This window comes from Paramacrobiotus metropolitanus, unplaced genomic scaffold (genome assembly GCF_019649055.1).
Source record: "Paramacrobiotus metropolitanus isolate TYO unplaced genomic scaffold, Prichtersi_v1.0 Parri_scaffold0000050, whole genome shotgun sequence".
In the NCBI taxonomy this organism is placed as follows: Eukaryota; Metazoa; Tardigrada; class Eutardigrada; order Parachela; family Macrobiotidae; genus Paramacrobiotus; species Paramacrobiotus metropolitanus.
In genome coordinates, this window is record NW_026570270.1 from 815,105 (window position 1) to 842,208 (window position 27,104).

At 42.1% G+C, this 27,104-nt stretch overlaps 4 protein-coding genes and 1 long non-coding RNA gene across 5 annotated transcripts; 3 read left to right on the top strand and 2 right to left on the bottom strand.

The window, feature by feature from the left end:
- Positions 1–41: 41 nt before the first annotated feature.
- On the bottom strand, positions 42–5,159 carry LOC129592090 (endothelin-converting enzyme homolog). The gene is made up of 18 exons (XM_055488056.1): positions 4,945–5,159; positions 4,749–4,869; positions 4,304–4,571; positions 4,027–4,054; positions 3,686–3,819; positions 3,491–3,598; positions 3,017–3,432; positions 2,694–2,953; positions 2,379–2,601; positions 1,932–1,982; positions 1,739–1,867; positions 1,505–1,667; positions 1,319–1,438; positions 1,061–1,251; positions 729–804; positions 612–640; positions 449–500; positions 42–349 (listed from the first exon to the last, which is right to left on the bottom strand). The coding sequence occupies exons 1-18, from the start codon at positions 4,947–4,949 to the stop codon at positions 225–227; spliced, it is 2,499 nt and encodes an 832-aa protein (XP_055344031.1). The 5' UTR covers positions 4,950–5,159; the 3' UTR covers positions 42–224.
- Positions 5,160–8,604: 3,445 nt separating this feature from the next.
- LOC129592114 (atrial natriuretic peptide receptor 1-like) lies at positions 8,605–21,636 on the top strand. Its single transcript, XM_055488079.1, has 10 exons — positions 8,605–8,863; positions 9,400–9,777; positions 9,877–9,959; positions 10,025–10,102; positions 10,178–10,315; positions 10,768–11,001; positions 11,075–11,307; positions 11,373–11,541; positions 11,692–11,850; positions 21,445–21,636. Exons 1-10 carry the CDS (start codon positions 8,605–8,607, stop codon positions 21,634–21,636), a joined length of 1,923 nt encoding a protein of 640 aa, XP_055344054.1.
- LOC129592193 (uncharacterized) lies at positions 14,298–15,206 on the top strand. Its single transcript, XR_008690937.1, has 3 exons — positions 14,298–14,313; positions 14,558–14,655; positions 14,933–15,206. It is a non-coding gene; the product is annotated as an uncharacterized LOC129592193 (long non-coding RNA).
- A 62-nt stretch (positions 21,637–21,698) lies between the features above and the next one.
- On the top strand, positions 21,699–24,450 carry LOC129592115 (atrial natriuretic peptide receptor 2-like). The gene is made up of 9 exons (XM_055488080.1): positions 21,699–21,798; positions 22,112–22,224; positions 22,382–22,683; positions 22,741–22,963; positions 23,026–23,215; positions 23,286–23,334; positions 23,592–23,641; positions 23,831–23,928; positions 24,288–24,450. The coding sequence occupies exons 1-9, from the start codon at positions 21,699–21,701 to the stop codon at positions 24,345–24,347; spliced, it is 1,185 nt and encodes a 394-aa protein (XP_055344055.1). The 3' UTR covers positions 24,348–24,450.
- Positions 24,451–25,048: 598 nt separating this feature from the next.
- Positions 25,049–26,978, bottom strand: LOC129592116 (alpha-2B adrenergic receptor-like). The gene is made up of 2 exons (XM_055488081.1): positions 26,294–26,978; positions 25,049–25,507 (listed from the first exon to the last, which is right to left on the bottom strand). Exons 1-2 carry the CDS (start codon positions 26,843–26,845, stop codon positions 25,049–25,051), a joined length of 1,011 nt encoding a protein of 336 aa, XP_055344056.1. The 5' UTR covers positions 26,846–26,978.
- Between the last annotated feature and the right edge of the window lie 126 nt (positions 26,979–27,104).

Sequence of the window (27,104 nt, forward strand, 5' to 3'; positions counted from 1 at the left end):
TGTGATTATCCAGATGTACACGAAATAACGACAAGATTTCACTAACATATCATTTCCATAAAGGTGGCTGTTTTGTTTTGATAAGTGTGTACACTGCATAATACCAGCCCGGCAACCGATAACGCTTCCATATAAGCAACAATAAGACGGCATTCTGACATTCCCGTAAAGCCTCATAAGAACCCTTGCGACATATTCACCAGAGACTGACAATATTTTTTACACTACCACACGCCATTCTTCTGTACTGGATTCATATAAGAATCCGCTGAGCAGTTGAAAGCCTTTGAGAATTCGTCATAGTTCTGCATGGGTCCGATGACTCGGAACCGTCCAGGTGCATGCGGGTCTGCGAAATAAAGTAGTTGGTAATGCGCATTGCTTTCGTAAAAGGTGCGGACGGTAAATCAGCAATGGTCCTCGCCAGTTTAATGAAAGAACATCTTACTTCTCCGGACGTCAATATATAACCCCAAGTCGGTGTATGAGCTGCACCATGCCTAAAACAATATAACAAATGTAGCTTTAGTCAGTCCATATATCGTACCGTAGAACTGAAAACAAACTAGTAGTGTACACTAAGAACAGACAAGTATACAGGACAAGTGTACCTGGGCATTGGCAATAAAAAATAATTGCTCTGCAGAAAAAAGAATTGTCAGAACTGCGGCATTAAGTTCCGAAGTCCGATCTAACGGTATATTCTCGTTGAAATACAGTTAACCTACCTGCGTTGTAATCTAATCCTGGAAGGGGCAACTCTGCTTTTCCACCCCGCTCTCGGCTCACAAATAGACGGTATGCCTACAAAATCAGCACATGTACATTGTACATGCAGATGCTAAGATGCAAAACCACAGACTGATAATTTTACTGAGAATCTCTCGATACTTCCGCAAACATACAAAATGATCCTGGAACATTTACACATTAACATGTATCATACGCTGTCAAATACGTTAACAGAATCAAGATAATTAATTATCTTTAACACAAACACTTGGCAGCTAATTATGGAGAACATTGAAAATACCTAAGGTATCCTATTAAAATACCCTACCTGAAAAGCCTCTTTAAGAGCACCGTTATCGGCAATGTTTTCTCCGATAGTTAATGTCCCGTTGACTCGCTCGCCTTGCATCTCATAGCCGTTGTACTGTTGGACCAGCCCCATCTTTCGTTGTTCGAAATTCATCCGCGATTCAATGTCCCACCAGTTGACCAGGTTACCGTAGCCATCAAAAAGCGAACCTATTGTGGTTTGACTGTGAATGTACTTTTCCAGTTTCTACCACCAAGCGCTTCAACCAAAACTTACCAATATCATCGAAGCCGTGAGTGATTTCATGACCGATGACTGTCCCGATAGCCCCGAAATTCCACCAATCAGGATAATCGTCACCGAAGAACGGCGGCTGCAGAATGGCAGCCGGAAAAGCTATACGAATAAAATGTCAAAAACTTGAGCTGATGTCATATAATGCAATAATTCGAGCAGCCTTACTAATGGACGCAAAGTTTGGTATGTACCACGCGTTGATGGTTGCCGGACCGAACAACCACGAGGTTGTACCCATTTTCGTTAACAACGCCTGACCCTCCGACAAGGCCACGAATCGTCGGTAATTTATGGAATTGGCAACGTACGAATGTTTCGACACACTGAACTGCAAGCAATTACAATGATAGCATTTTTCTGTGTTATCAATAGTAGAGCGTAAAATCTATCGGGATTTACGTTTCGGTAGCCTTCGTCCAGGGCTTCTGGTGAATCGACAATGGCATCATCATACCCAATATTGACTTTAAAGAGCTGTGCTTTTCGCAGTGCTTCTAAGCGAGTTGTAGCGGTCATCCATTCGGAGTCCTATAAAGCAGACGCTTGCTTTACAAAAGGTTGTCCCGGAACAAAGATCCGAAGTGACCTTTACCAGGATAATCGATCGCAACGAGTTGAATAAATAGTCCACTTTTTGCTCCAACTAAAATAAGAAGAAAATCGTCACTAACCCTTAACATGGTAGAGTAGACTAAAGGAGAACATGAGCAGCGGTACGAACTAGGTGGTGAGCTGGTTCGCCAAATAGAGTAACTTAAGGATTCTGCCGATGCCAGAAACGATTAAGTGCGCAAAGCATCGTAATCCGCTTGTTAAGGGTCTTCATGCAGTGTTCTACTGGAGCCACTGCCCCATTAAGACGACTTCAACGACTGCGCGAAATGTTTTAGGCATCGTAGGCGTATATGCTGAATACATATTAAACTACACTGTCTTAGCAAGTTTGCAAGTTTCTTAGCAAGTTTGCATAATCATGAACCCGGAAACCTTCGTAGTTCAAACACAAACGTTTCACCTGTTTTTCTTTGTACAACCTTACCCGTTTCTTTGTGTCTTTATGGAAATGCTCCATCACATACAGTCGGCCAACGGGATCAGGTAGCTCCAGTTGTGTTCGTGTTATGCACGTCACCCATCGCTCGGTAGCTTCGGTGATGCCGGCTGCAGCGGCTAAATATCGCCGTGTAATATTGGAGAAATCCTCGCCCAATCGGCTCGTAAAGGATGTGGCAAGTTGGAAAGAGATGTAATTCGCATACAGTCTACAAAAATGTTTTGGTTACGGTTCGTTTCTGTACAGCTCAATGACCGATACACATAGTTAATAGCGCACATAGTAAATTTCTTCTATTACCTTCGCACCTCCGAATCATTTGCAGCGTTACCGAAGAAATTAATAACAGCTTGATAATAACCAGGCTCCATTACGTTGACAATCGTGCTGGCGTTGACCAGATCGTTGACTTGCTCATTATCCCACGCATTGCGAAAATACTCAACCAGTTTGTCCGTTGGCAGTCCCAAATGTTGCGTCGCGCCGGTGGCGAACTGCTCCATGGTCATTTTATGTGTCGTGATTTGTTTATTCTTTGCTTGCACCGGCGACAGTTTGTTCTGGTAAGAAAAATAAAAAAAATTCCAGAAAGTATAGAGGATAATGTTTTTAAGGAAACTCACCCTGGAAGTGGCAGCTTCATAGTCGTAGAACTCGAGAGTCAGTGTCTCCGCCTCTTCCGTCGATAAACTCATATTGGCTTTGCGGGTAAAGGTCAGCAACATATCCATCATCCACGCTTGGTAGTGGGACAGATGGGTGGTGTTGGACCTTTTCAGGTACGCCTGCGTGTCGGGTCCGTACTGGCCAGCGATAAACACAATAATCGGTTTGGTGGAGTCTTCTGTATCCGGGCTGATACCGGCGGTGATGATGTTCAACGACTGTCCGTATTTGCGGGCGTTAATCAGAGCCTGTGCGATTTGTTCCATGGTGGGAATGGTGGCGTTTTCACGGTACGGGAAGCTGGTAATTTGTGGGAAGATATCCTGCAGGAATTGTAGGTAGTAATCAAAGTTCTTCGGTGCTTCCAGTGCGACTGTCAACAGAAAAGCGTTTTTTGGGAATTGATAAGTAGTCTTCATGCAGTGAAGCACCTTCGTCGACGCACGTTCCATAATAAAACTGAGCTTTCTCCGTAGCATTCATTTGGGCAATGTGGTCCTCGCTTTCCGTGAAAGGGTCACGACTGGGCTCGAGAAGTTCTGATGGCAGTAATAAAAATATTACTTCTCTGCGTTTTTCATTATATTGTAGCTTATAAGGGTAAAATAATTTTGAGGGGAACCTACCATGAAGAGCTTGATTCAAATCGACGCCTAAAAGTCCAAAAGCATCCCACTGGTTCGCGGTTAATGGCATGGGATGGGACTCCGCCCATGTGCCGCAAGCGAAATCGTAGAAGTTATCGCATGGGTTAACACTCCTGGACGATAAATATAACAGCAATTTAAATAAACATTAGCAACCAGACTAACAATTCAGTGACATTATTGACAGTATTTAGGAAAAAACACACTTGAAAAATAAAGCAAAATAATGAAGACATTAAAATTAACATAAACCAGCATCAAAACGTTACATCACTATTTGTACTAAGTGCACATTACTTTCAAATCGTACGAGTACATACCTGTTCATGGATCGCTGAAGAGCATTCGCTGTAAAAAAAGGAGACATGAGCAAAATGTATGCTGCTCTTTACGCAACATGGTTTGGGAATCGGAATATTTTAAAGGTTCAGTGATTCTATAACGCAGTCAACGCACCCCATGCCGCCAATCTTCTTCTGCTTTGCGTTAGCACAGACTTAAAAATGTATTTCCTGATTTTCGTAGTAACAAGCTGAAAACGTTGTCTCCACACATATTTTGGGCTGACACACTTGTAAGTTATAACAATCCCCTTACCAGCTTTCAAGCAACCCCCACTGACGCATTCGGTTTCGGAAAAGGGCGTTTCTGTCGATGTGGTTGCCGGCGGTGTTGAGTTTGTGACCGGTGACGGTGATGTAACCGGCAAAGTGGAATTAGTGTCTGCCAAAGATGCTGTTACCGGCGCGGTAGCGTTCGTTATCGGTGTAGTTGACGTGACCGATACCGTGGAGTTGGTAACCGGCGTAGAAGGCGCAGTTACCGGTGGTGAAACCGGTGATGAAGTATCACCTGGTGCTGCAGTCTAATGATCCAAACAAAAGCTGTGTTTAAAAATGGCAAATTAAACAATAATTCCAGAGTGCTAGAAATAGTGGTTTAAAGTAATTTTCCGCGCAGCGGTATCATTTAATACCTCAGCAACAGTTTTGTCGGACAGCTAGTGTATTAAATCGACATAAATAACAATTAATATGTTTACCGGTGACGTCGATTTGTCTTCGAAGTACAGAACCGCGAAGGTAACCGTTAGCATCACGAGAGCCGAAACAACCAAAGCGAGAGAAAAGGCTAGCGCCTTATTATTAGCAATCGCACCTTTCCTGCAAGGAAAAATTTAAACTGTTGTGCCACTGTGATTGATGTTAGTTTTAAAATGGGTTATTTAAAACACTTACCCCATTTTAGGTGTTAAAATCCTTATGATAAGAATTTGAATCAGCAGTTCAGCCCTCAAGCCAGATTTAATAAATCAGCTGGAGGTGATCACAGCTATTAAACTGTATTCTCGTCCACTATAATAAATCGGGCAAATCCTGGCAAAACTGCACAGGATATTTACTATAATTATGCTCTGGCGCTGACTGACAAAAGTAGGCATCCTTCGGAATGTCAACGCTTTATCGCTCCAAATTTCGTAACTTGTACAATCGTTTATGCAATGCATATTGTAAAGATTACAGCCACTAAACACAGTAACTGCCATATTGTGACAATTATATTTGATATCTGCTCTCTGTTGTGAATCTTACTTTATTATTAATTTTATATACGTGTTGCTTTCGGTTTCCCTGATAAGATGTGACACATATCTTTACTCACCGCACCAATAATACATATAATCGTGTGAAACTACGAATCGATCCACTACTATGACGAGCCGTTTATGACGAGCCGTTCGTGCAAAAAGGTTTTATGTATGTTATGTTACTGATGATATGCTTGTTATGATTGCCATGTTACGCTTGTTATGTATGTTATGTACGTTAATAATGCTATGTTATCCATGATACTGTTTTGTGCTTCATTTTAAATTCTTCATATATTATTATTACATTTGCTTCGAATTCCCAACGAGAAATCTTTCAAGTTTGCACATATAAGTTTGGTGCGGGCTACGGACAAACGGTATCATAATATTGCCGGTACATGTAATACCTACATGCTGATCATATTGAAACGGCAAGTCCTCCGCGAAGTCATCTGTAATATTACAAAGTATCTGACGATGGATTATTTTATATACAGTATATCTTGAAGATATCCCAGACGACGCATGCCCGCCCTACGAGATCCAAAATAAACTTTTATTTAGCGCGCGTTTTTAGAGAATCTCAGTCATTAATACGAGCATTTGCATTTCTCGTAGCATTTGCTGGTACAACCATTCGATAAGTTAAAACCATTTACTGGGATATACATACTTCCCGTTAGCACAATTCAAAAACAAAATATAAATAGATATGAAGTCGGCCGGCGTATCAAAGAACAAACAGGAGAAGCGCGCGCTGTTCATTATTTATGGCAACGTATAAGTGTGGAAATTCAGCGCGGAAACGCGGCTTCTGTCCTGGGAACGGTCGGGTGTTCTCGAGAGTTAGAAGAGTTATTTTACTTGTTCTAATTATTGGGGTTTTTAAAGTTTGAATGTAAATGGCATTGGCTTGTACAAGTTGACAATAAATGACAATATACTGATAGATATATTCACTTTCAAATTCTGCGTAGCATTACACAACTACAGAGTGCAGATATAACTTCAACAATGAACTCTCAAACAGATTTGCACCATGTCAGTGTCCGTTATAACTTTATTTAATTAACTATTGTTACAAAAAATGATATTTAAAGAAAAATGACGTTGAAGCAAGTTGTTAGATCGGATTCGGAATGGAGTTTTACATATGGTTGTTCAGAAGTCCTATATGTCTCACGATATTGTCTCATCTGAAATGACAATGGCTAGGCACGCTACGCCTCGTATACCCTCGGCACGCCTGATTGTGCCGTTGTCAATTGGAAAAGTGTGACATGACGCTCTTCGTAGCGTCAAGAAGATTTGTGCTTATCGGAGCCTCTCGCTACGCTTGATTAGAAATAATCATACGTACTTTCAAAGTATGGCACACCGACATGTGTAAATACGTAAATGCACAATACGTAATTTAATACATGCTTGCTCTTGGGATCTTAATGGATGCAGAAGTGAAAGTTATATCGCGGCCATCCTAGCATTCGACCACAGTAGCAATGTACGCTCGGCACTCACTCTGTACACAATCACCCAACTTAAATTATTTAACTACATTAGCAACCCAGAATCCTACAAAATCCAAAGTGGAACCAATTGAAAGTTATTTAAACAACGTTTGTCGGAAAGCATAAACAATAATTACACTCTACGGGACGAGTGCGTGCCGATCGCGACTACTGACGATAATTAAGTACGCAAGTTTAAATTTAAGATATATACTGTATGCAACGGTTATTACGCAAGGGCGCCTGGCATAAAACCGGAGTAGAAAATTCCATTATAAATTGTCAACAGACATCAGCTTGGTGTAATCCATTCGCGATTCGTGTTAAATTACAGAATCGGTACATCGTAAACAGAAAAAGGTGACTTTTGTAAGGAAATCGTCTCGCTTAACCCACCAAAGTCAAATACCAGATGGAGTGCGAATGCCATTTTGAAAATTATTGGTGTTTTGTAACGAAATAATTCAATCAAAGAAATTAACTTGTATGGGAATTTCTGTGACCACAGGTCAAGCACGGCGATAGCCTGCCAGATTGACAGACCATTTGGAAGGTCACTCGTCGGAATTTATAGGGAATGATGGAAGATAGCACAGCAGAGCACTACCACACAAACTGGACCGCACTACTATTATCACAAACTGTTATGGTCATCAAGATAACCATGCAGTAATCACAGATAATAAAAATTGTGAAAAAAAGAAACACGTGTGGGTGGGGACATGGTTAAACAAATACAGCATTTTGTTGTCTTAAAATATGATACAGAAATGGTTTAACACCAGATAAAATCGGCAAGCTGCATGTTGAAGGTGATTTTCGTTTGTGACGGCGTAATAACGCTTGAAACGTCGATCTATGTATATATTGTTGCCGGTTGGATAAATACCACAGCAATTACAGCGGTATTTCACTGAATAGATACTACAGCAATAAACAGTGATTACGAGTTGATTCGAACTACGCTTTCCTAAAACTGTAAATAGACCGATAAAGGCAACAGCGCCTACCGACCGCGGCGACCGGCACTGCATTACCAGTAGTGTGTACAATATATAGCGCTTAGCTCCTACTCTACTCGGGTAGATAACTGAACCCGCAAGATCATATTATCCGTTTGCCGTTGTCGCACCTCGTCAACATGTAATACCGGCCAAATGTTAGGATACTGTAAAAAATCTGGATTTTTTTGCCCGATTTTCTGGTTTTATGTCAGGCTTTATGACAGAGTGAGATTTTAAACAGAATTTTTAGTTTAATGGGGAAGCAGCGCCATGCCCATCCCTGTCAAACTTGGCAGGGAATTTCTTAATGACCATCTTTGACCACTGCAAAGTTCCTTTTTTTAATCCGGGTATTGGTGGCCTGCATGACAAATTTCCGGGGTCAATGCATAAATGACACTCTCAAAGGGAATAACCCGGAATTATTGCTTTCGAGTAGCTAATTTTACTCCAGTCCCTCACACGATGATTCCTAATTATTTTTGCGATGGAATATGCTTTTGTCAAAGCATTGAATGGAACGGTTGCACACCCGAACTTGGATTTCATTTCGTTAGTACACATACCGGTGTATAGTTTCGACTTTCGTGTTAAAACAGGGTATTTTGCGATCAACACGTTTTGACTATGTATTTCACTACAACAAAAGTATTATTCTGTGTGTGTTTTATAAAAACAATAAGAATTTCGTACGGCCAACAGGATAACGCCACCACAACGGCGCCCGTTGAAACAACAACATTTGCATGGCGCACAGCCCAAGCCAAAGATTTTTTGCCGGCAAGTCTTCCTGCAATGAACGACAGCGTTACTTTACGCGGCTGCATTCTTATGGAGCGCGGGAATACGTATGATCTTCATGATTATGATAAATCCGCAGCGGCCATTGAATTAGCCGTGGAATGGGTCAATCAGAATGTGTTTCCCGCCAATCTCACCATGCAGACTATTTACGTCGATATCGGAAGTCGATGCTCGGGGAAACCGATGGTATTGTCGTATGCCATGGATTTATGGCAGAGAAATATTACTTGTAACGCGTATTTCGGTCCCGGTAAGAAAAGCGACTTTTGGCAAATGATATTAATTATATTACTAATTCAGTCTAATTGTAAGGAGTGCCATACTACAATGGACGACAAAAAGAGGTTGAAATCGACCGGCTAGAGTGCGATCGCGCCTCATCAACTTCTTTTTGTCGTGCTTCTTCTTCTTTTGTTCTTTTTTTTGTCGCCTCATCAGCTTCTTTTTTATAACTTCAAGGTATAGTATGATCACGAAGCATGATTATTTTGCAACCTGGTGCAACAGCACAAAAATTTAATAAACTTGAGTTATAACTTACTTCAGCGATCCGACGGGATTGCTGTGTTCCCAAACGCAAAAGTACCTTTCGCGATTACTACCCATACCCATACGCCATCTATATCACATACTGACGAGGTGTTATATATACTGTGTTTGTGTTGAAGATGTGTATGTGTTATATACTGTGTTTTTCCAATAGTATATGTGAATATTTTATTGAATATTAGCGATTCAAAAGCTGTAAACGAATATAGCCGAAAAAGCACATATTTTTGTTTACAGGATGCGGCACAGCTGCCGAGGTGTTGAATGACTTTGCCGAATATCTTGGCACTCCCATCTTTGGAATGCCAGCCGCTAGTGTCGGAATCAAAGCCCCATTTGCGAATTACAAACTGATGATCCGTGCATCGGTGTCCCATACATCCATGGCCTACGCCCTCATCCGCTTTCTAACCTACTTTAACTACACTACACCATATTTCTTCCTTGATACCTTCGGCACATTCTACCGCGAAATGCGTGTATTGGTATCAGCCACTTTTTTGCGTCGAAATCCAGAACTATATTATGGATCCAAGGGCAAACGCTTCGACAGCTCCATAACTACATATGAAGATTACAGACGCTATCTGCGGGCGGTGATGGCAGTTTCGCGAGGTAATAGCTAGCGCATCTCCATCTGTTCTTCGAAAGGGCACATTATTGATTCTCTATAGAGAACTCATGGAACAAACTAGAAATGTCAGTTGTTTACAGTGGTATTTATCATGGCAAACGCTTCCACGGTTCGCCAGATAATGTTAGCGGCACTAGATGAAGGAATGACATCAGGAGACTACGTAAAGACTTCTCCCGATGACTGCTTCTGCGTATCGCCAGCATATTTTTGTGTAACTTCCTCTAGGTTTTTATTGCTGTGGAATATTTCGCAAGCGATTTCTGGGGAAGATTCACGTGGAGATTTGACGATGACCGTGATGAGGTCGTTCCTAATTATACAATATATTAATCAGCGTCTTATTCAAGCACACCGTTTTGTACATTTGTACAATTTTAGGATGCACGCACAGCGTTTCGCACGCTCCTCTTACTATCCATACGATCACCGGTGGACAGCAGTCTGAACACGTTTTGGAGCAACGTTAAAAGGCGGTCTAGAAGGGAAAACTTTTACCGTTTCAGCGCAAATTCAGTTGTAAGCTCAACATTTAACGCCATATAGTTCTAGTAACTTGTATAAATTATAATGATACAGGTTTTGAAAATCAATTGTTGCAGCTGCAGCGTTAACAAAAAGATAATAATATAACGATAATTAAATTCGTGACACTCGCCGAAACCGCACCACAGGAGACCTTAGAACTTTTATTGCTTTGTGGGTTAAAAACTGGAGAACAACAAATAATTCATGGCGAGGCATATAGATCGACGATATGAATACGACAAGGAGAAGCCGTCTCTGAGAAAAAGAGAAGAGAACGGGGAGGGGAAATTCTGGTCAAGGAATATCGCATTAGGCAGCAAGTGAAAAACGCTAACATTAACCGTTCTTAACTTTGACAAGGCTTCATACTTTATTGTCGACGCATTGTTAACGTGAAACATCTTCTGTCTCATGTTATTTGACAAGAGTGGATATTCTTTCAGCCGGACATGATGGCTGTGAACTCGTACGATACCATCTACCTTTATGCCAGTCTCGTTGTCACACTGCTATCACGGGGACAAGACTTCCTTAACGGCTCGCTAATTGCCGCCACCGCCAGTAACTTCACATTCTTCAGCGTACCGCAAAGCCGTGTCTCCAAACTGGACGAAAACGGCGATCGCATTTTAACATATGCGTTTCGCAATCTGGATCCGAACAGCGGCCAATTTATTGTACTAAAAGATTGTCATCAAATTTGAGATGGCAGTTAGCTGCCCGGTTCTTAATATGGCTGGCATATTGCAGGATTTGTACATTATTCCATCCACTTTCGCTGGTGTGTTTCCGCTCGGCGTTCTGTACTGGCCCAATGGTGACACGCTACCGCCAAACTCTCCCTTCTGTGGATTCGATGGAAAGGCGGCCAGGTGTCAAGCAGTGCAGGCCTCCACGATGCCGACGATTGCCGGATCAGTGAGCGTTCTGGTGGTTCTATTGATACTGATCCCGATTGGAGTCTGCACATATATTCAAAAAACGTAATTCTGATTAAACCCAAGGCTACAAAATTTTTTAACTGCATAGCTGGTGCGTGTACATGTAGTATTGCCGCCAAACGTGATCCTTATTGGTGGAGAATTTACCGACGGGAACTAGCTCTGGTTGTGGATGATGGATCAATCATCGCGGACGACTATCGTGCCGTTGGAAGGGATATGGGTGGCACCATTGGGCATCGCGAACGCTCGGTTACGTTTACCGAACCGATGGAGGTATAGCTTGAACGAGTAATCGTATAGGCTTTGGTACGACATTATGACATAATAACACTACGTACTTCGTGGGGATGGCTATACACTGAAGCCTCAACAGTATCTCCATCAATTCTAGTTTATTTGTCGAGGGTGTTACTGTTCTCGCAGAAATCATTTTCCGGAAAAGATGACTTGGCTCAACTGGATGCAGTGGCCCGAGCGTATTTTGCGCTGCCTGTAATATACCGTTCAAATCCAGTCGGACTGGCGGATCTGCCGCAGCCCAAACACAAAGCGTCACCGCGGATAATAAAGAGCGTCAAACCGGTACACTAAATCATTTCCGCGTATCGCTTTCTCTGATTAAAGTCTTTTTTCTAATAATTTGTGCATACTTCGCTATGACAGTTAGGCTTCCGTCCATGTTGTTACAATAGGTTACAAAATCTTTGACAACAGTTTTTGCATGGAAGTACAGTATCGTTTATTTTACGCTTCCCAGCAGTAAACGTAGTTTCCTCCACTTGTCTTCAGCTAAAAACACTGCACCATACCAGTCTCCATCATTTTATCGGAATTGTGCTCAGCGACGACAATGTATGCCAGTATACTGTTGGCGAGTTATGCCATCGCAGAACACTGACTAATCTGCTCCTGGAAGAAAGCTTTCCGCTTGATCAAACTTGCAAGGATTCCCTAATTATGGATATTGTTGATGTAGGTTGATAATAATTCGACTACTTACAGACTATCAGCGGTAACAACGCAATGCTTTTGCTGTCACGCAGGGTATGAATGTGCTTCACGGCAGCGACATTAAGTCTCACGGGAATTTAACATCGGGGACCTGTCTAATTACCAGTCAGCTAGTGCTGAAGGTCACCGATTACGGTATTCCCATGCTTACCCGCCCACTTCAGTGGACCTTGCCACCGTCAAATTCACAGACGGAGAGGAATTTCTACACTTTGCTGTGGCGCGCCCCGGAATTATTACGGCACAAGATGAATCCATTTGGCACACAAAAAGGTCAAATTTGCGATCTACACATCCATCATTTGTAGTAGCTGTACCGTAGAAGAAACATCAACGTCCGAAACCTTAAAGCCTTTTGATTTCAGTATGGATAAAATAAATTTTGCAATAATATCAATCTCAACCTTGCTTCTCTTAAAAGAATGAAAAAACGGATTAAAAGATCTTTCCATGCTTTATTCACAGGTGATGTCTACAGTTTTGCCATATTACTGCAACAAATTATCCTTCGCTCTGGACCATTCCGATTAGAAGATTCTGCTATCATCAATGACAAAGCCAGAGAAATAGTTGCAGAAGTACGGTTATTTCTGCAAACCTATATTCTGTTACGGTTACCGTTTATTACGCGAAACCTCGTTTGTGTCATAATGTCGTGTGTACTCAGTGAACCATGAAATCATTGTTGGCACAAATATCTAAAACTGAATTTGCTGTAAACGATAGGTTCAGCACGGTTCCGTTCCTCCATTACGACCGCCCGTTCCCAGTGTGGCTTGCAACCCGAGGATTTACAGTCTCATGGAGACCTGTTGGGAGGAGAATCCTGATGAACGCCCACCCTTTTCCCGAATACGGTCAACGGTCAACCGGATCATCGGTCAGTCCGAGAGGAACTTGATCGGTAGCTTAATGAAATCCATGGAGAAGTACGCCATCTCGCTCGAAACACAAGTCGAGGAGCAGACGCGCAATTTTATGGAAGAAAAACGCCGATCCGAGCAAATGCTGAGCTCTTTACTTCCTCAGTAAGAAAGCTACAGACAACGAAATACATATTATGGTCATTTTGTCTAACGTCGACTACCGACAGCTCAGTCGCCGACGCAATGCAGCGACGCGAAGCCGTCCATCCGGAAATGTTCGACAGTGCCACCGTCTGCTTCGCGGATGTGCCCATGTTGTCTGAGATGCTGGAAAGTGGTCCCTCGTTAAAATGGATCATCGATGTTCTGAACTCTCTCTGCCGTATTTTCGATACCGTAGGCAGAAAATTCGAAGTGTACGACGTGGAAACTATCAATGATGCTCACTTGGTACGACTCACTTTCACCAGTTGTTAGTTCATAACACCATACTGTGGTTTTTTGGCTGTTTACAGCTTGTGAGCGGAGTTCCCATACGGAATGGTCAGGAACACGCCAAAGAAATTGTTTGTATGGCTACGGAGTTACTGCACGATACGAACAAGCGGTCGGCATACACGGACGGATTAACCAGGAGACGTGGCAGCAGCTTTAGCTATAAGAATCTCAGCGAAGAGTTTGATCTGCGATTTGGAATTAATACCGGCAAGTTTGATGATGATGTTCTTGGCAGTGGTTTGACCCTCAATTACCAAGGGTTACCTTTATAAAATACAGGTCCATGTGTGGCTGGTGTCATAGGACTGAAACTGCCACGTTATTGTCTGTAAGTGTTTCAAAACAGAACCTCTTCTGCAACGTTTGATAGCATATTTCGTGGAAACTCAGGAATAAGTACAACTTGCATAGGTTGCGGTCATTATATTCCATATTACTTTCATATCCATAAAATACTGTAGTACTGCTTGCTTCAAGTTGCTACATGTAGAATAATTGATAAGTTTCTCTTCAGTCCTTTAGTTTATGCTTACTAAAAGGGAAGAGATTTATGTGGGCTGAATCGCTCATAGCGTAGTTGCGTAAACTTAACTTGGGTTATGGATGCTGGGATGTTCAAGGTTCGGCGATACGGTCAATACGGCGGCCAGGATGAAAACGTATGGAACCGGTAAGCCACATAACGTGCTGTCTGAAGCCCAGAGGGGCAACGCCTCGTTGCAAAAGCAATAATCTCCGTTATTATTATTATTAATCAACCCAATATGAGCCGGTAATTACAAATGTTTTACAATTAAACGAGGATTTCTTTGCGTCATCTGTATGATACTCTGCTTATTTCGAAAAGCGTAAAGGCACGCTTTTGAGACACAACAGGGCCCACGGCAAACAATGTCTTTGACTTTTTGTTACAGCGGGAAAAATACACAGCAGCTTATCAACAAAGTGCTTGCTGGATCAGACATGTCCCGATCGATTTTTATTTTCCAGTCGCGGGAAAATCGACATAAAGGTAAAAACACTTGCACTGAAGTTGATCAGAGATTGAAATATCTGTAGAATTTCTTTCCTCAATATACATAACATTACTTTTTCAAAATTCGGGTAATTAAAACGCAATTTAGTTTCGGGCCGGTGGGTACGCTAATTTTACAGGATAGCCGCCAACACTGTTCAAATGCAGTTACTGTACGCTTAAAGATCGGAGAAGCGTTGTAAAACGCCTAACCGAAACAAAACCTTCACGGTGGTTCTGCGTTTTATTATACAACGCTCACTGTATTTCACAGGGCAAAGGCCTTATGGAGACGTACTGGGTAGTGGATAGCACGCATCAACTTCCGTCCTAAAAAGAAATACGGAGTCCCCTATTGATCTATTAGCGGAATCGGAATTGGTTCCGAAATGAAGCCACTTGAGCTCGATTATTTGCCGACCACACTTACCACAGAAACCTCAGTTCAATAGCGTGTACACAATTGTTAATAAACCATACATGCAACTGCCCGCCGGCGCTACAAGCCGCCGAAATAGAATAAATATGCAGGCCATCGATGATGCCGATCGAGTACAGAATTATCTTTTGAAAGATTGCTTATTTATATTTCACAAAAGAGTTGTGAGATATCCTACGGCTATTCACAGCATATTGTATATTTCACAGCATATGTGCTGCTCATCTACATGCTTCCGTACATTGCGCTACTTGATATGCCTGTCCGTTGCGCTACTTATTATGCGTGCTCTTTGATTAGACGTTACCGACTGACATAGCGGTTCATATCCGCTATCGCATTCGCCGTATATATAGCGAGCTTCTGCTTATGATCTTGGCCCATTACTTCTCCAGCTTCTGCATTTTTGTCAGCTTGCTTGTCAGCAGATTGTTCACCAGCTTCTGTGTTTGTGTTGCTTTGTTGTTTGTTCAGTCTCATTGCGAATAAAGGCTTATTCACAACGACCTTTTTGCTCTCCCACTGGCCACCACATTTCACAGAGTACTTACTTATATTTGCATCATTCTTTCAGTTGAACTGAGTTCAAACAAAGTTGAAAAATGGCAGACTGTTAACTGCGGGGGTATTCGTATTTCTATTCGTTTGTCTTAATGCAAAGCAGCATTAAATCGCGCAGTTTCTGGTGTCCGATCATTGTGGTGGATTGTGCACTCGGCAGTTTGTACCTTTCACGCGAAATGGAATGTGTGGCTACTTATAAACCAGAAATCCAACAAAAGTCAAATTAAGTAGAATCATTTAAAAAAAACAAATAATGCCGCAAGCACATCAAACAACAAAATTAGTGTTCTTGTAGGGAAAAAGAATCAACAACACTTAACCATGATCAGCAGCAGCAATTAACGATAATTAAGTACATTAAAGTTTACGATGTTATATGTGAAAGTTAATATACAAGAATGCCCGCGCATAAAAATGCCGCAACAGAACTGCAAAATATGTTGTGCTACAGGCTTCGAGATCAACTTGCTGCATCCCATTATTAACGAGAATCGCGTTACTGGATTCCGATCGATACAGCATAAGCATGAGGTAAAGAAACTTTTGTACGGCATCGTTATGCGTAAAAAACGTAAGGAATCTGTGCTACCCCAATTTTGTGAGATTTTTTTCAATGGGACAATATCCGCGTCGCTGGTATGGTGCAAGAAAAGGGAACGTGCCTGATGTAGTACATGTACAGTAATGTAACCTGTGTCGACACGGTCCCTCTTTTTTACATACAGTCGACTTCTGTAATCGCTGCATGTGCGGCTGTTCTAGCGGACGAAAGAAACTTGCGGTCGCGCATTTACGCTTAGCCGGAAGGGCAGTAATCTTTTACCAACTGCTTTCACGACAAGAGGCCATTGGCGCCCATCGGCTAGCGTAATTGTCAAGGAGTTAGGGAAAACAGTTCAACAGCAGACAGGAGAACGCCGCGCGCATGAATTCCTGCGCCTGCGACTGAAATGCGGTATCCGTCCTTAGAACAATACAACAGTTAAAACATAAACGAATTTTTTTGGTTGTGAACATAATTTTGTTGTCTGTTTCCTAGAACGAACTACGTAAGGCGATTTCAATATGTACTAAAAATTTCAAACGCAGGAAGATTCCTTGAAAAGTCTTGCAAAGGTAATGGTTACAAGAAACAGCCTCGGCTTCGCCTCCGCGTTTTTGTTTGTCAAAGATGTTGAAAAACACCATAACCCCGAAACGAATGTGATCAGAAAATTAGTAAATGAAAATTACGAGTGATCCGCAGTTTACGAATGGTTTGACCAGTTTCCCTTAAGGCCGGTATGGAATTAAGTTTGCAAAACTTCAAATCGCGATGTGAAGACGTATTATTTGGAACTTTTCTGAACTTTTATTTCATATTTTTTCAATCGTGCGGTCACTGCGGTGAAAAGTAACCGAAATATAGGAAAGGAACTCGGTAACGGTAAGATAAAAACATTACAGTACAGTATATAAATTTTAAAAATTTAAAGTTTCACAAATTTCTTGGACGTACATTTTCAGATTATTTTAAGGCGCGACCAATGTTCGTCCATAAATTTCAACGCAGGAGATAATTTGGAAATGTGTATATATGTACGACATGGTGTTGGCTGAGGAAACCTGTTGACCTACGCGTGCAGACATGCTAACAAAATTGCTTTACTTACTGTAGGCTTCAGAATAATAGCAATAGGGGAACACACGTGCTTTCATTTTTGCAATTTTTGGAACAATTTTTTTGAATAATGAACTGCAGTTGCTAGGCTGGTTATATGATCACCACTTGAATTATGAATACATTTATACCCGTAGAAATTTCTGGACGCTTCTTGAAACTACTGCTTAAGCACTGTAAAAACTTTAAAAAATTTCAGAAACTGTTGACGAGGCTGAACTTTTTTTATAAATGCAAATGAATCTTTTCTGACATGAGCCTGAATTTGTAAAAAAATTTTGGAGCTTGAACGTATGACTCTCAAATTAGTTTTTGAATTACAAAGGTAAGAAGACGTAATAGTGTATAACTCTTAAGATAGAGATAATAATTTAGTTACATTTGGTGAAGGTAGTCAAAACTCTTCCGCTGTGGCGCTCGAAGCGGGAGAGGTTTTAAAAGAAATGAATACTATCTGGCCGGGTTTTCGATTACGGGCTTTCAGAATATAATATTGGTTTTGGTCAGTCTTTTCTGGTTTGCCGGCTCTGGTGTATCCCATTCGTGGCAATATAGATCTGAATCTTGATAATGAATTCTATTAATAATCGTATGACATTTTAATTAGGGTTACGGTGGCCTGGTAAATTTTCCCCGGTCAGTGGAGAAATGGTATTCTCAAAGGGAATAACCCGGAATTATTGCTCTCGGGTTGTTAATTACTAGGCGCACACATGATGATTCCTAATTATTTTGGCGATACAATATGGTTCTGGCAAATCATTCATGCGAGCGATATCCCCACGTGGATTTCTTCATCCATAGCATACACATACCGGTGTGTATGTTTTAGCACCTCCTATTTGACTTTCGATGGAGATAGTATTTTACGATAAAAAACATCTGGCAATAATTATCTATCTATGTATATCATGGCGGCAGAACTATTATTCTGTTTGTTTTTTATAAAAACATTGAGAATTTCTTGCGGGCAGCAGAATAACACCACCACAATGGCGCCCGCTGAGACAACTACACTAGCGTGGCGTACAGTCCAAGCCAAGGATTTTTTACCGGGAAGCCTCCCTGCAATGAACGACAGTGTTACTTTACGCGGCTGCATTCTTATGGAGCGCGGGAATACGTATGATCTGCATGATTATGATAAATCTGCAGCGGCCATTGAATTAGCCGTGGAATGGGTCAATCAGAATGTGTTTCCCGCCAATCTCAGCATGCAGACTATTTACGTCGATATCGGAAGTCGATGCTTGGGGAAACCGATGGTGTTGTCGTATGCCATGGATTTATGGCAGAGAAATATTACTTGTAACGTGTATTTCGGTCCCGGTAAGGACTTCTGATACATGATAACTGGATGGAGTGTTACTAGTATACTAATTTGAATTGATATGATAGTAGAAATCATCATCACCATGATTATTTGGCAACCGCGCCTAATAGCACCTAAAATTGTTATACTTAGATTGCTAAGTTTCTAAATACAAATGCAATTCACCGCAGTTTTTATACGTACTCCATTAATATCGTACATTTGAGCTCCTTATACTATCCTATTTTTCTTATGCATATGTGAATATTTTATTCGGTTTCATAAAGGTTGTGGATCTGATTAACCATTCAGAATGTGAAACGATAACTGGAAAAGCACATATTTTTATTACAGGATGCGGTTCAGCTGCCGAGGCGCTAAACGATTTCGCCGAATACCTCAGCACTCCCATCTTCGGCATGCCAGCCGCCAGTGTAGGTACCAAAGCGCCCTTTGCGGATTATAAACTGATGCTCCGCGCATCAGTCTCCCATACATCCATGGCCTATGGCCTCCTCCGCTTCCTAACGTACTTTAACTACACCACACCGTATTTTTTCCTTGATACATACGGTACATTCTATCGAGAAATGCGCGTGCTAGTATCAGCAACGTTTTTGCGCCGAAATCCAGAGCTGTATTATGGGTCCAAGGCTAAACGCTTCGATAGCTCTGCATCTACGTATGGAGATTACAGAAGCTATCTGCGCGCAGTGACGGCAGTTTCGCGAGGTAATAGCATCTTCTTGCAAAGGAAGATTGTTATTCGCTCTGTGAAGTATGTTTGAAACATAATTAGAACTCTGTGTATAGTGGTTTTCATCATGGCAAACGCTTCAACGGTTCGTCAGATAATGCTAGCGGCACTAGACGAAGGAATGACCTCAGGAGACCACGTAAGAACTTTCACTGCCTCTCTGCGTATGCACAACAAATTGTACTTCACATTCCCCAGGTTTTTATTGCTGTGGAATATTTTGAAAGCGATTTTTGGGGACGGTTCACGTGGAGGTTTAACGATGACCGAGATGAGGTCGTTCCGGCATATTCATTATTTTATTTATTTAACAGCTGATTTAGGTACACCGTTCTGTACGTTTGTACATTTTCAGGATGCGCGTACAGCGTTTCGCACGCTCCTCATACTGTCCATTCGATCATCGATAGACAGCAGTCTGAACACGTTCTGGAGGAACGTCAAAAGACGGTCAAGACGGGAAAACTTTTACAAGTTCAGCACGAATTCTACCGTAAGCTCAGTGCATGTATCGCTGTAGGCATAATGACATTTAGAATGATACAGATTTTTGTTACCTAGTGTTAAGACGTTGTAGCTGTAGTGGTAGGCAAAGGCATTTAGTGACAATTTGATATTACTAGTATTAGAATCGTAACAAGTTTTCTTATTTTTTTTTCATGTTAATCTAATGTTTGACAAAGTTAGCAATCTTTCAGCCCGACATGATAGTGGCGAACTCATACGACACCATTTATCTGTATGCCAGTCTCGTTGTCACACTGCTATCACGGGGACAAGACTTCCTTAACGGCTCGCTAATAGCCGCAATCGCTCGTAACTTCACATTCTTCAGCGTACCGCTGAACCGTGTCTCCAAACTGGACGAAAACGGCGATCGTATTTCAACATTCGCGTTTCGTAATCTGGATCCTAACAGCGGACAGTTTATTGTATAGCTCTCAGCATTCTCGTAGTAACAATCCGGTTTTAACCTGGCTGGTATTTTACAGGATTTGTACATTATTCCGTCTACTTCCACTGGCGTGTTTCCACTGGGCGTTCTGTACTGGCCCAATGGTGACACGCTACCGCCAAACTCTCCCTTCTGTGGATTCGATGGAAAGGCAGCTAGGTGCCAAGCAGTGCAGGCCTCCATGATACCGGTGATTGCCGGATCAGTGAGCGTTCTGGTGATTCTCTTGATACTGATCCCGATTGGAGTCTACACATATATTCAGAAAACGTAATCTTGCTCAAAACTTAAACGCAACTATAAAAATCTGTATAAGCATATAGCGTGTACACCGTAGTATTGCGGCCAAACGAGATCCTTATTGGTGGAGGATCTACCGACGGGAACTTGTTCTTGTAGCGAGTGATGGATCAGGTATCGCGGACGACTACCGTGTCGTGGATGGGGATACTGGCGACACTCTTGGACTTCGCGAACGCTCGGTTACGTTTTCCGAACCGATCGAGGTATAGCAGGTTGCCCTGTACTATGGCAGTACTAGTATGTGCCAGCTTTTACGCGGCTTTGGTATATCTGTGATGTATGGATGGTTTCTATAATATCACCATTAATTTACATGTCGAGGGTATGCTTGCAGAAATCGTTTTCCGGGAAAGGTGACCTGATTCAACTTGATGCTGTTGCACGAGCGTACTATGCGCTGCCTGTAATTTACCGTTCAAATCCAGTCGGACTGGCGGATCTGCCGCAACCCAAACACAAAGCCTCGCCGCGGGTTGTGAAGAGTGTCACACCGGTATGTCTTGTCATTTTGAGCGTATTACGTAGTACGTACCATCATTAATTTTATCTTTACGTAAGAAGGGAAAATACGAAAATACTTTTTGTACGTGCCAGCAATTTTACATAGGTAGTTAATAAAATGCTTTGGTCTTTGAATATTTAGTTCACATTTTGACTCGACATATATTTTTTTGTTTTATTTTGCTGTTCATTTTATTACTGCATTTTGCAAATTTTTTTGACAACTGTTTCGCATTTGAGTACAAATAGTTGTTTTCATACAGTGCGTACGTAATTTCCATCCAAATGTTTTTAGCTAAAAACACTGCACCATACAAATCTCCATAATTTTATTGGAATCGTGCTCAGCGACGACAATGTGTGTCAGTACACCGTTGGTGAGTTATGTCATCGCAGAACACTGACTAGTCTGCTCCTGGCGGAAAGCTTTCCGCTTGATCAAGCCTGCAAGAATTCCCTAATCATGGATATTGTCGATGTGGGTTGATAGTAATTGGACTACTTGCTGTCAACGGTAAACAACGCAATGTTTCTGCTGTCATACAGGGCATGAACGTGCTTCACGGCAGCGACATTAAGTCTCACGGGAATTTGACATCGGGGACCTGTCTAATTACTAGTCAGCTAGTGCTGAAGGTCACCGATTACGGTATTCCCATGCTTACCCGCCCACTTCAATGGACCTTGCCACCGTCAAATTCACAGACGGAGAGGAATTTCTACACTTTGCTGTGGCGCGCCCCGGAATTATTAAGGCACAAGATGAATCCATTTGGCACACAGAAAGGTCATAATTGCGATTTTCATACATCCATCATTTTTAATAGCGTCAGCACACAACAAACAACAATGATTGAAAAGTTAAAGCGTTTTCCATATAATATTGTGATAATATAAATTCCAGTGTTGCTTATCTTAGAACAGAGAAGGATGACAAAGATTCTTGAGAACTATATTCACAGGTGATGTCTACAGTTTTGCCATTCTGCTGCAACAAATTATCCTTCGCTCTGGACCTTTCCGATTAGAAGACTCTGCTATCACCAACGACAAAGCTAGAGAAGTAGTTGCGGAAGTACGCGTGCTTTTTACAAATCCGCATTGTATTATATTAACCATTTATTACGCGACAACCTCATTTGAGCAATTACTGACTTACTGTCATGCGCTTTCAGTGAACCAATCGTCATCGGCACAAATATTTTAAAAGTAAATTTTGCTGTAATCGATAGGTTCAGCACGGTTCCGTCCCTCCATTGCGCCCGCCCGTTCCCAGTGTGGCTTGTAACCCGAGAATTTACAGCCTCATGGAAAACTGTTGGGAGGAGAATCCAGATGAACGCCCAACTTTCTCCCGAATACGCTCCACAGTCAACCGGATCATCGGTCAGTCCGAGCGGAACTTGATCGGTAGCTTAATGAAATCCATGGAGAAGTACGCCATCACGCTGGAATCCCAAGTCGAGGAACAGACGCGCAATTTCATGGAAGAAAAACGCCGATCCGAGCAAATGCTGAGCTTCCTGCTTCCTCAGTAAGATACCTCGAAATAAAGTAGTGTGATTATTCGGTCTACAGTTGATAATGGCAGATCAATCGCCGACGCAATGCAGCGACGCGAAGCCGTCCATCCAGAAATGTTCGACAGTTCCACCGTCTGCTTCGCTGATGTGCCCATGTTGTCCGAGATGCTCGAAAGTGGCTCCTCGTTAAAATGGATCGTTGATGTTCTGAACTCTCTCTGCGGTATTTTCGACACCGTAACCAGGAAGTTCGAGGTGTACGATGTTGAAACGATCAACGATGCTCACCTTGTACGACTCCATTTCACCGGTTATTGGTGCACAACAGCATGTGACCGTTTGGCTGTTTACAGCTGGTTAGCGGAGTACCCATACGGAATGGTCAGGAACACGCCAAAGAAATTGTGTGTATGGCGGCGGAGCTACTGCATGATACCAACAAGCTATCGGCACATACGGACGGATTGGCCAACAGACGCAGCAGCAGCATAAGCTACAAGAATCTTAGCGAAGAGTTTGACCTGCGATTCGGAATTAATACGGGTGAGCGTGATGGTGATGCTCTTGGCAGTGGTTTAATTGGTTATTTGTACTTTAAATTTCCCCACTGCAGGTCCCTGTGTGGCTGGCGTCATAGGACTGAAGCTGCCACGTTACTGTCTGTAAGTGTTAACGTCCAAAAGGCCAAAAGATCTTTTTACATTTGATTGCATATTTTGTCTGAATGGAACTAGGTAGCTAGTACAATATAAACTAAATGCTAAATAGCAACCTTTTATATTGGTTTCCATATTCCATAAGTTCTATCATTGCTGTATTTGTAATCTAGAGAATAATACAACAAGTTTTTATTCAGTTATTTAGTTTATTCGGAAGAAATTAATGCGTAAACAATAATATCGACGTTGGCATCCTTAAGGTTTGGAGATACGGTCAATACGGCGGCTAGGATGAAAACATACGGAACCGGTAAGCAGTATTCTGCAATGCTATGAAGATCCTTGACCGCAAGGCAAAATGTTCCACCTGAATACAACTGTTTTAACATTTTGAGGATACCTTTAAGCTCTCGGTACACCAATTTACTTAATTCGAAAAGTCTGCATATAGAGACACGCATGCGCGACACACCAAATGTGAACATTATTTTTGTTGCAGCTGGAAAAATACATAGCAGCTTATCCACCAAGTACTTGTTGGACCAGACATGTCCCGATCGATTTTTATTTACCAGTCGTGGGAAAATCGACATAAAGGTAAAGTGCACTTGCAGTGAAGTTGATCAGAGACTGAAGTAGAAAATTTCTACTTCAGACTAGAAAATTAGAAATTCATTTCCTCAATATGCATAAAAATTACATATGGAAGATCCTGTTAAACGCAATTGAGTTTCCCCTGCCAATCAGTCCGCCTACACGTGCCGGTGGCTTCGTTAATTTTGCAGCCGGCTTCAGCAGTGTTCAACGCCAGTCGTGCATGTTTTATTGAAGATTGGAGATAGCAATGGCGTTATAAAGCGCCTAACCGAAATACCGACCTTTGCGGTGCCGACCGAAATACCGACCGAAATACCGACCTTTTTAATTAAGTAAACAACGCTCAATGCATTTTACAGAGCAAAGGCTTTATGGAGACGTACTGGGTAGTGGATAGCACGCAGCAACTTCCGTCCTGAACAGAATACGGATTCCCCGGTTGATCCATTAGCGGAATTGGTTCCGAAATGAACCACTTAAGCTCGATTATTTGCCGACCACACTTACCACAGAAATCATAGTCTCAATAGCGTGTACAGAACTGTTAATAAATATGCAAGCAACTGCCCGCCGGCGCTACAAGCCGATGAAATAGAATAAATACAACCAGCCGCAATTTGTTCCACGATGCCGATCGAGTACAGGCTTGTCCTTCGAAATTTAATGCATAGAAAATGAAGGGTCCCGCGCAGAGCGCCACTTGAATAGCACCATGAAAATCGGTAAATAGCTGCTGCCGGGGCTTCATTAGCACAGATCAAAAACCAAACATCTCAACAAAACCAACATCTGCAATTCACATACTGTATTACGATGAATAACGCATAGAAGTACGCATGATCTCATACTGCGCAATGTCACCTGGATGTTAAACTGTGTACAATGGTAAAATTAGGCCACTGCCGTCGACGACGATCTGTGTGATAAAGATGTGCATTAAGTACCATTCACAGTTTGTCATTGACGAATGAATTGTGGGGATTCTGACTGAGAGTGACTGTTATCTTTATTACACTTTAACGTGCGCAAGATTACCGTACGTTAAACGTTACGGATAACGTATGTTATGTATCACGCAGGCTTTATAACGAACAACATTATTACAAAATCTCAAAAGTATTCATCGCATATTTCGGCACTTAATCACCTGTATAACGGCTGCCCGCAGCTCAGGCAAAACTAGGACAAATAAAAGAGGATCAATAACCATTTGAATCATGTACATAATATTGCCTACTTGGCCTAACCAGCCTAATTCATAGTGGAAATATGCCGATGCGGTGCCGTAAATCTTGGAGCTGGTCCAGCAGACCAGGATAGATATCGTCTGTACAGTGAGGACGGTGAAGCCCGTAGAGCTCTCCCGGCTTCGTTTTTTAGCTACGGGTTTTCTGGATTGCTCTTGCGGTGTATTTTTCGTTGGAGTCGTGTTCAAAGAATTGTCTTCCGTCCCCGACAACGGTATCCACTCTTTACTACGTGGCATTGCCCGCATCTGCATTCGACGCCGGTGCCATAGAAAGGGATAGGCAAGGAGTATTAAGATGTACGGAATAAGATAAATGACAAGCTGTAGCATCTGTAATGACACCATACGTAAGTGCAAAAAATAGGCACTTTATTGCACTTACGCCATTACTACTCAACTGGCTATGTAGAGCGGCATCTTACTATCAACGCTTACAAATGATTTATTTTCCGGAATCAAAATGGTCCCAGGAATTTTACTCTACTATATTCGTTTACTGCGTACAGTGTCATATGTATGTGCAATACAGAACTTACGATTTTTATTTCATAAAATGGGGTACATTACGGGTTAGAAACAATTATTATAGCAAAAAATGTTCATTTAACGCTGCCGCTCCATCCATTGTTCCGAGTACGGAAGCGGCGTTGCCTCGTTGGATTTCGAGGGAAATGCGCTGCCGGAGAAACCCATGAGAGCGCGGTTCACCCGTATGAAGTTGGAGCGCGGTTCACCCGTATGAATACACAACTTACAAACATACTACTGAGTATGTACATGCGTATACTGTTGAGTACAAACAATGAGTGCACAAATCCAAAAATGTAAAAAAAGCGTAAAACAATAAAACAAATAGAAAGAAAGTGCTGTTAAATTTTATAAACCTATCAAATTTATATCCGCCTTAAGACTTCTACCGAGGATAGAAAAACTATCCACATTTAAGCAGTTTAAATTTTAACCATTCCATAAAATTAATTATGCATGTACGTATATTCAGTCCTTCCCAATACGACCAGCATGCCACTTAATCATTCATTGTAGAATAAATGATGACTTATGTAAATTTTCCCATGCACAAACACATCATTTATTAAACCAACAGCATTTGCATACCATAGCGTAACCCTTCTGCGCGCTGACATTAACGATACACCAGCGATCCGAATCAAAATTCCCATAATACAGTAAATCCCGCACATAAAACGGCAGGATGATAATGTGCACATATAGCCACGTGCCGGCGCATATCGCCATCGCTACCGGCTTCGTATGGGAATTCCGGTAGGAAATCGGGCGAGCGATGGCCCAGATCCGGTTGACGGTGATGAGCAGATGGGACTGCTGTACAATAGCATTGGGTATCCAATCACTATACAGCATCACCAGACACCACCGGCTCCAGGCGAACCACTCGGTCCGTAGCAGTTCCACGATGCGCAACGGATTGGCTAATGTGTCGACAACATTGGCGATTAGCAGGTTAATCAGGTAGATGGAGAAGGGGGTAATGAGGCGTGGTCGGCTGGCGAAGATCGCCAGGACAAAACCGTTGGTCAGGAATGTGGCGACGGTGAAGAGAACTTGGAGCGTAGCGCCGCCGCTCCATTCGTAATACCCCGCGTGCGACTGGTTTGTAAAATTGGAAAGACTGTTGACTGCATCCATTATATAGTCATAAATCTGCGGGGAGGAAGTTATGATACATATACCGACAAGAAGTATTACATCGTTATGGCGAGAGTTTCAGCATGATGCACATGAATAGTGACGAACCGGCATAAAACTTACAACCGGCAAGAGAGTTTCCAACTGAGTGCACGAGCACTGATGACAAGTAAAAGTCAATCGGGAAACAATTCCCACCAAATCCCCGACTGTACACTGGCACGGGAAAATGACCGGCGTAATGGATGTGTTGATAGGC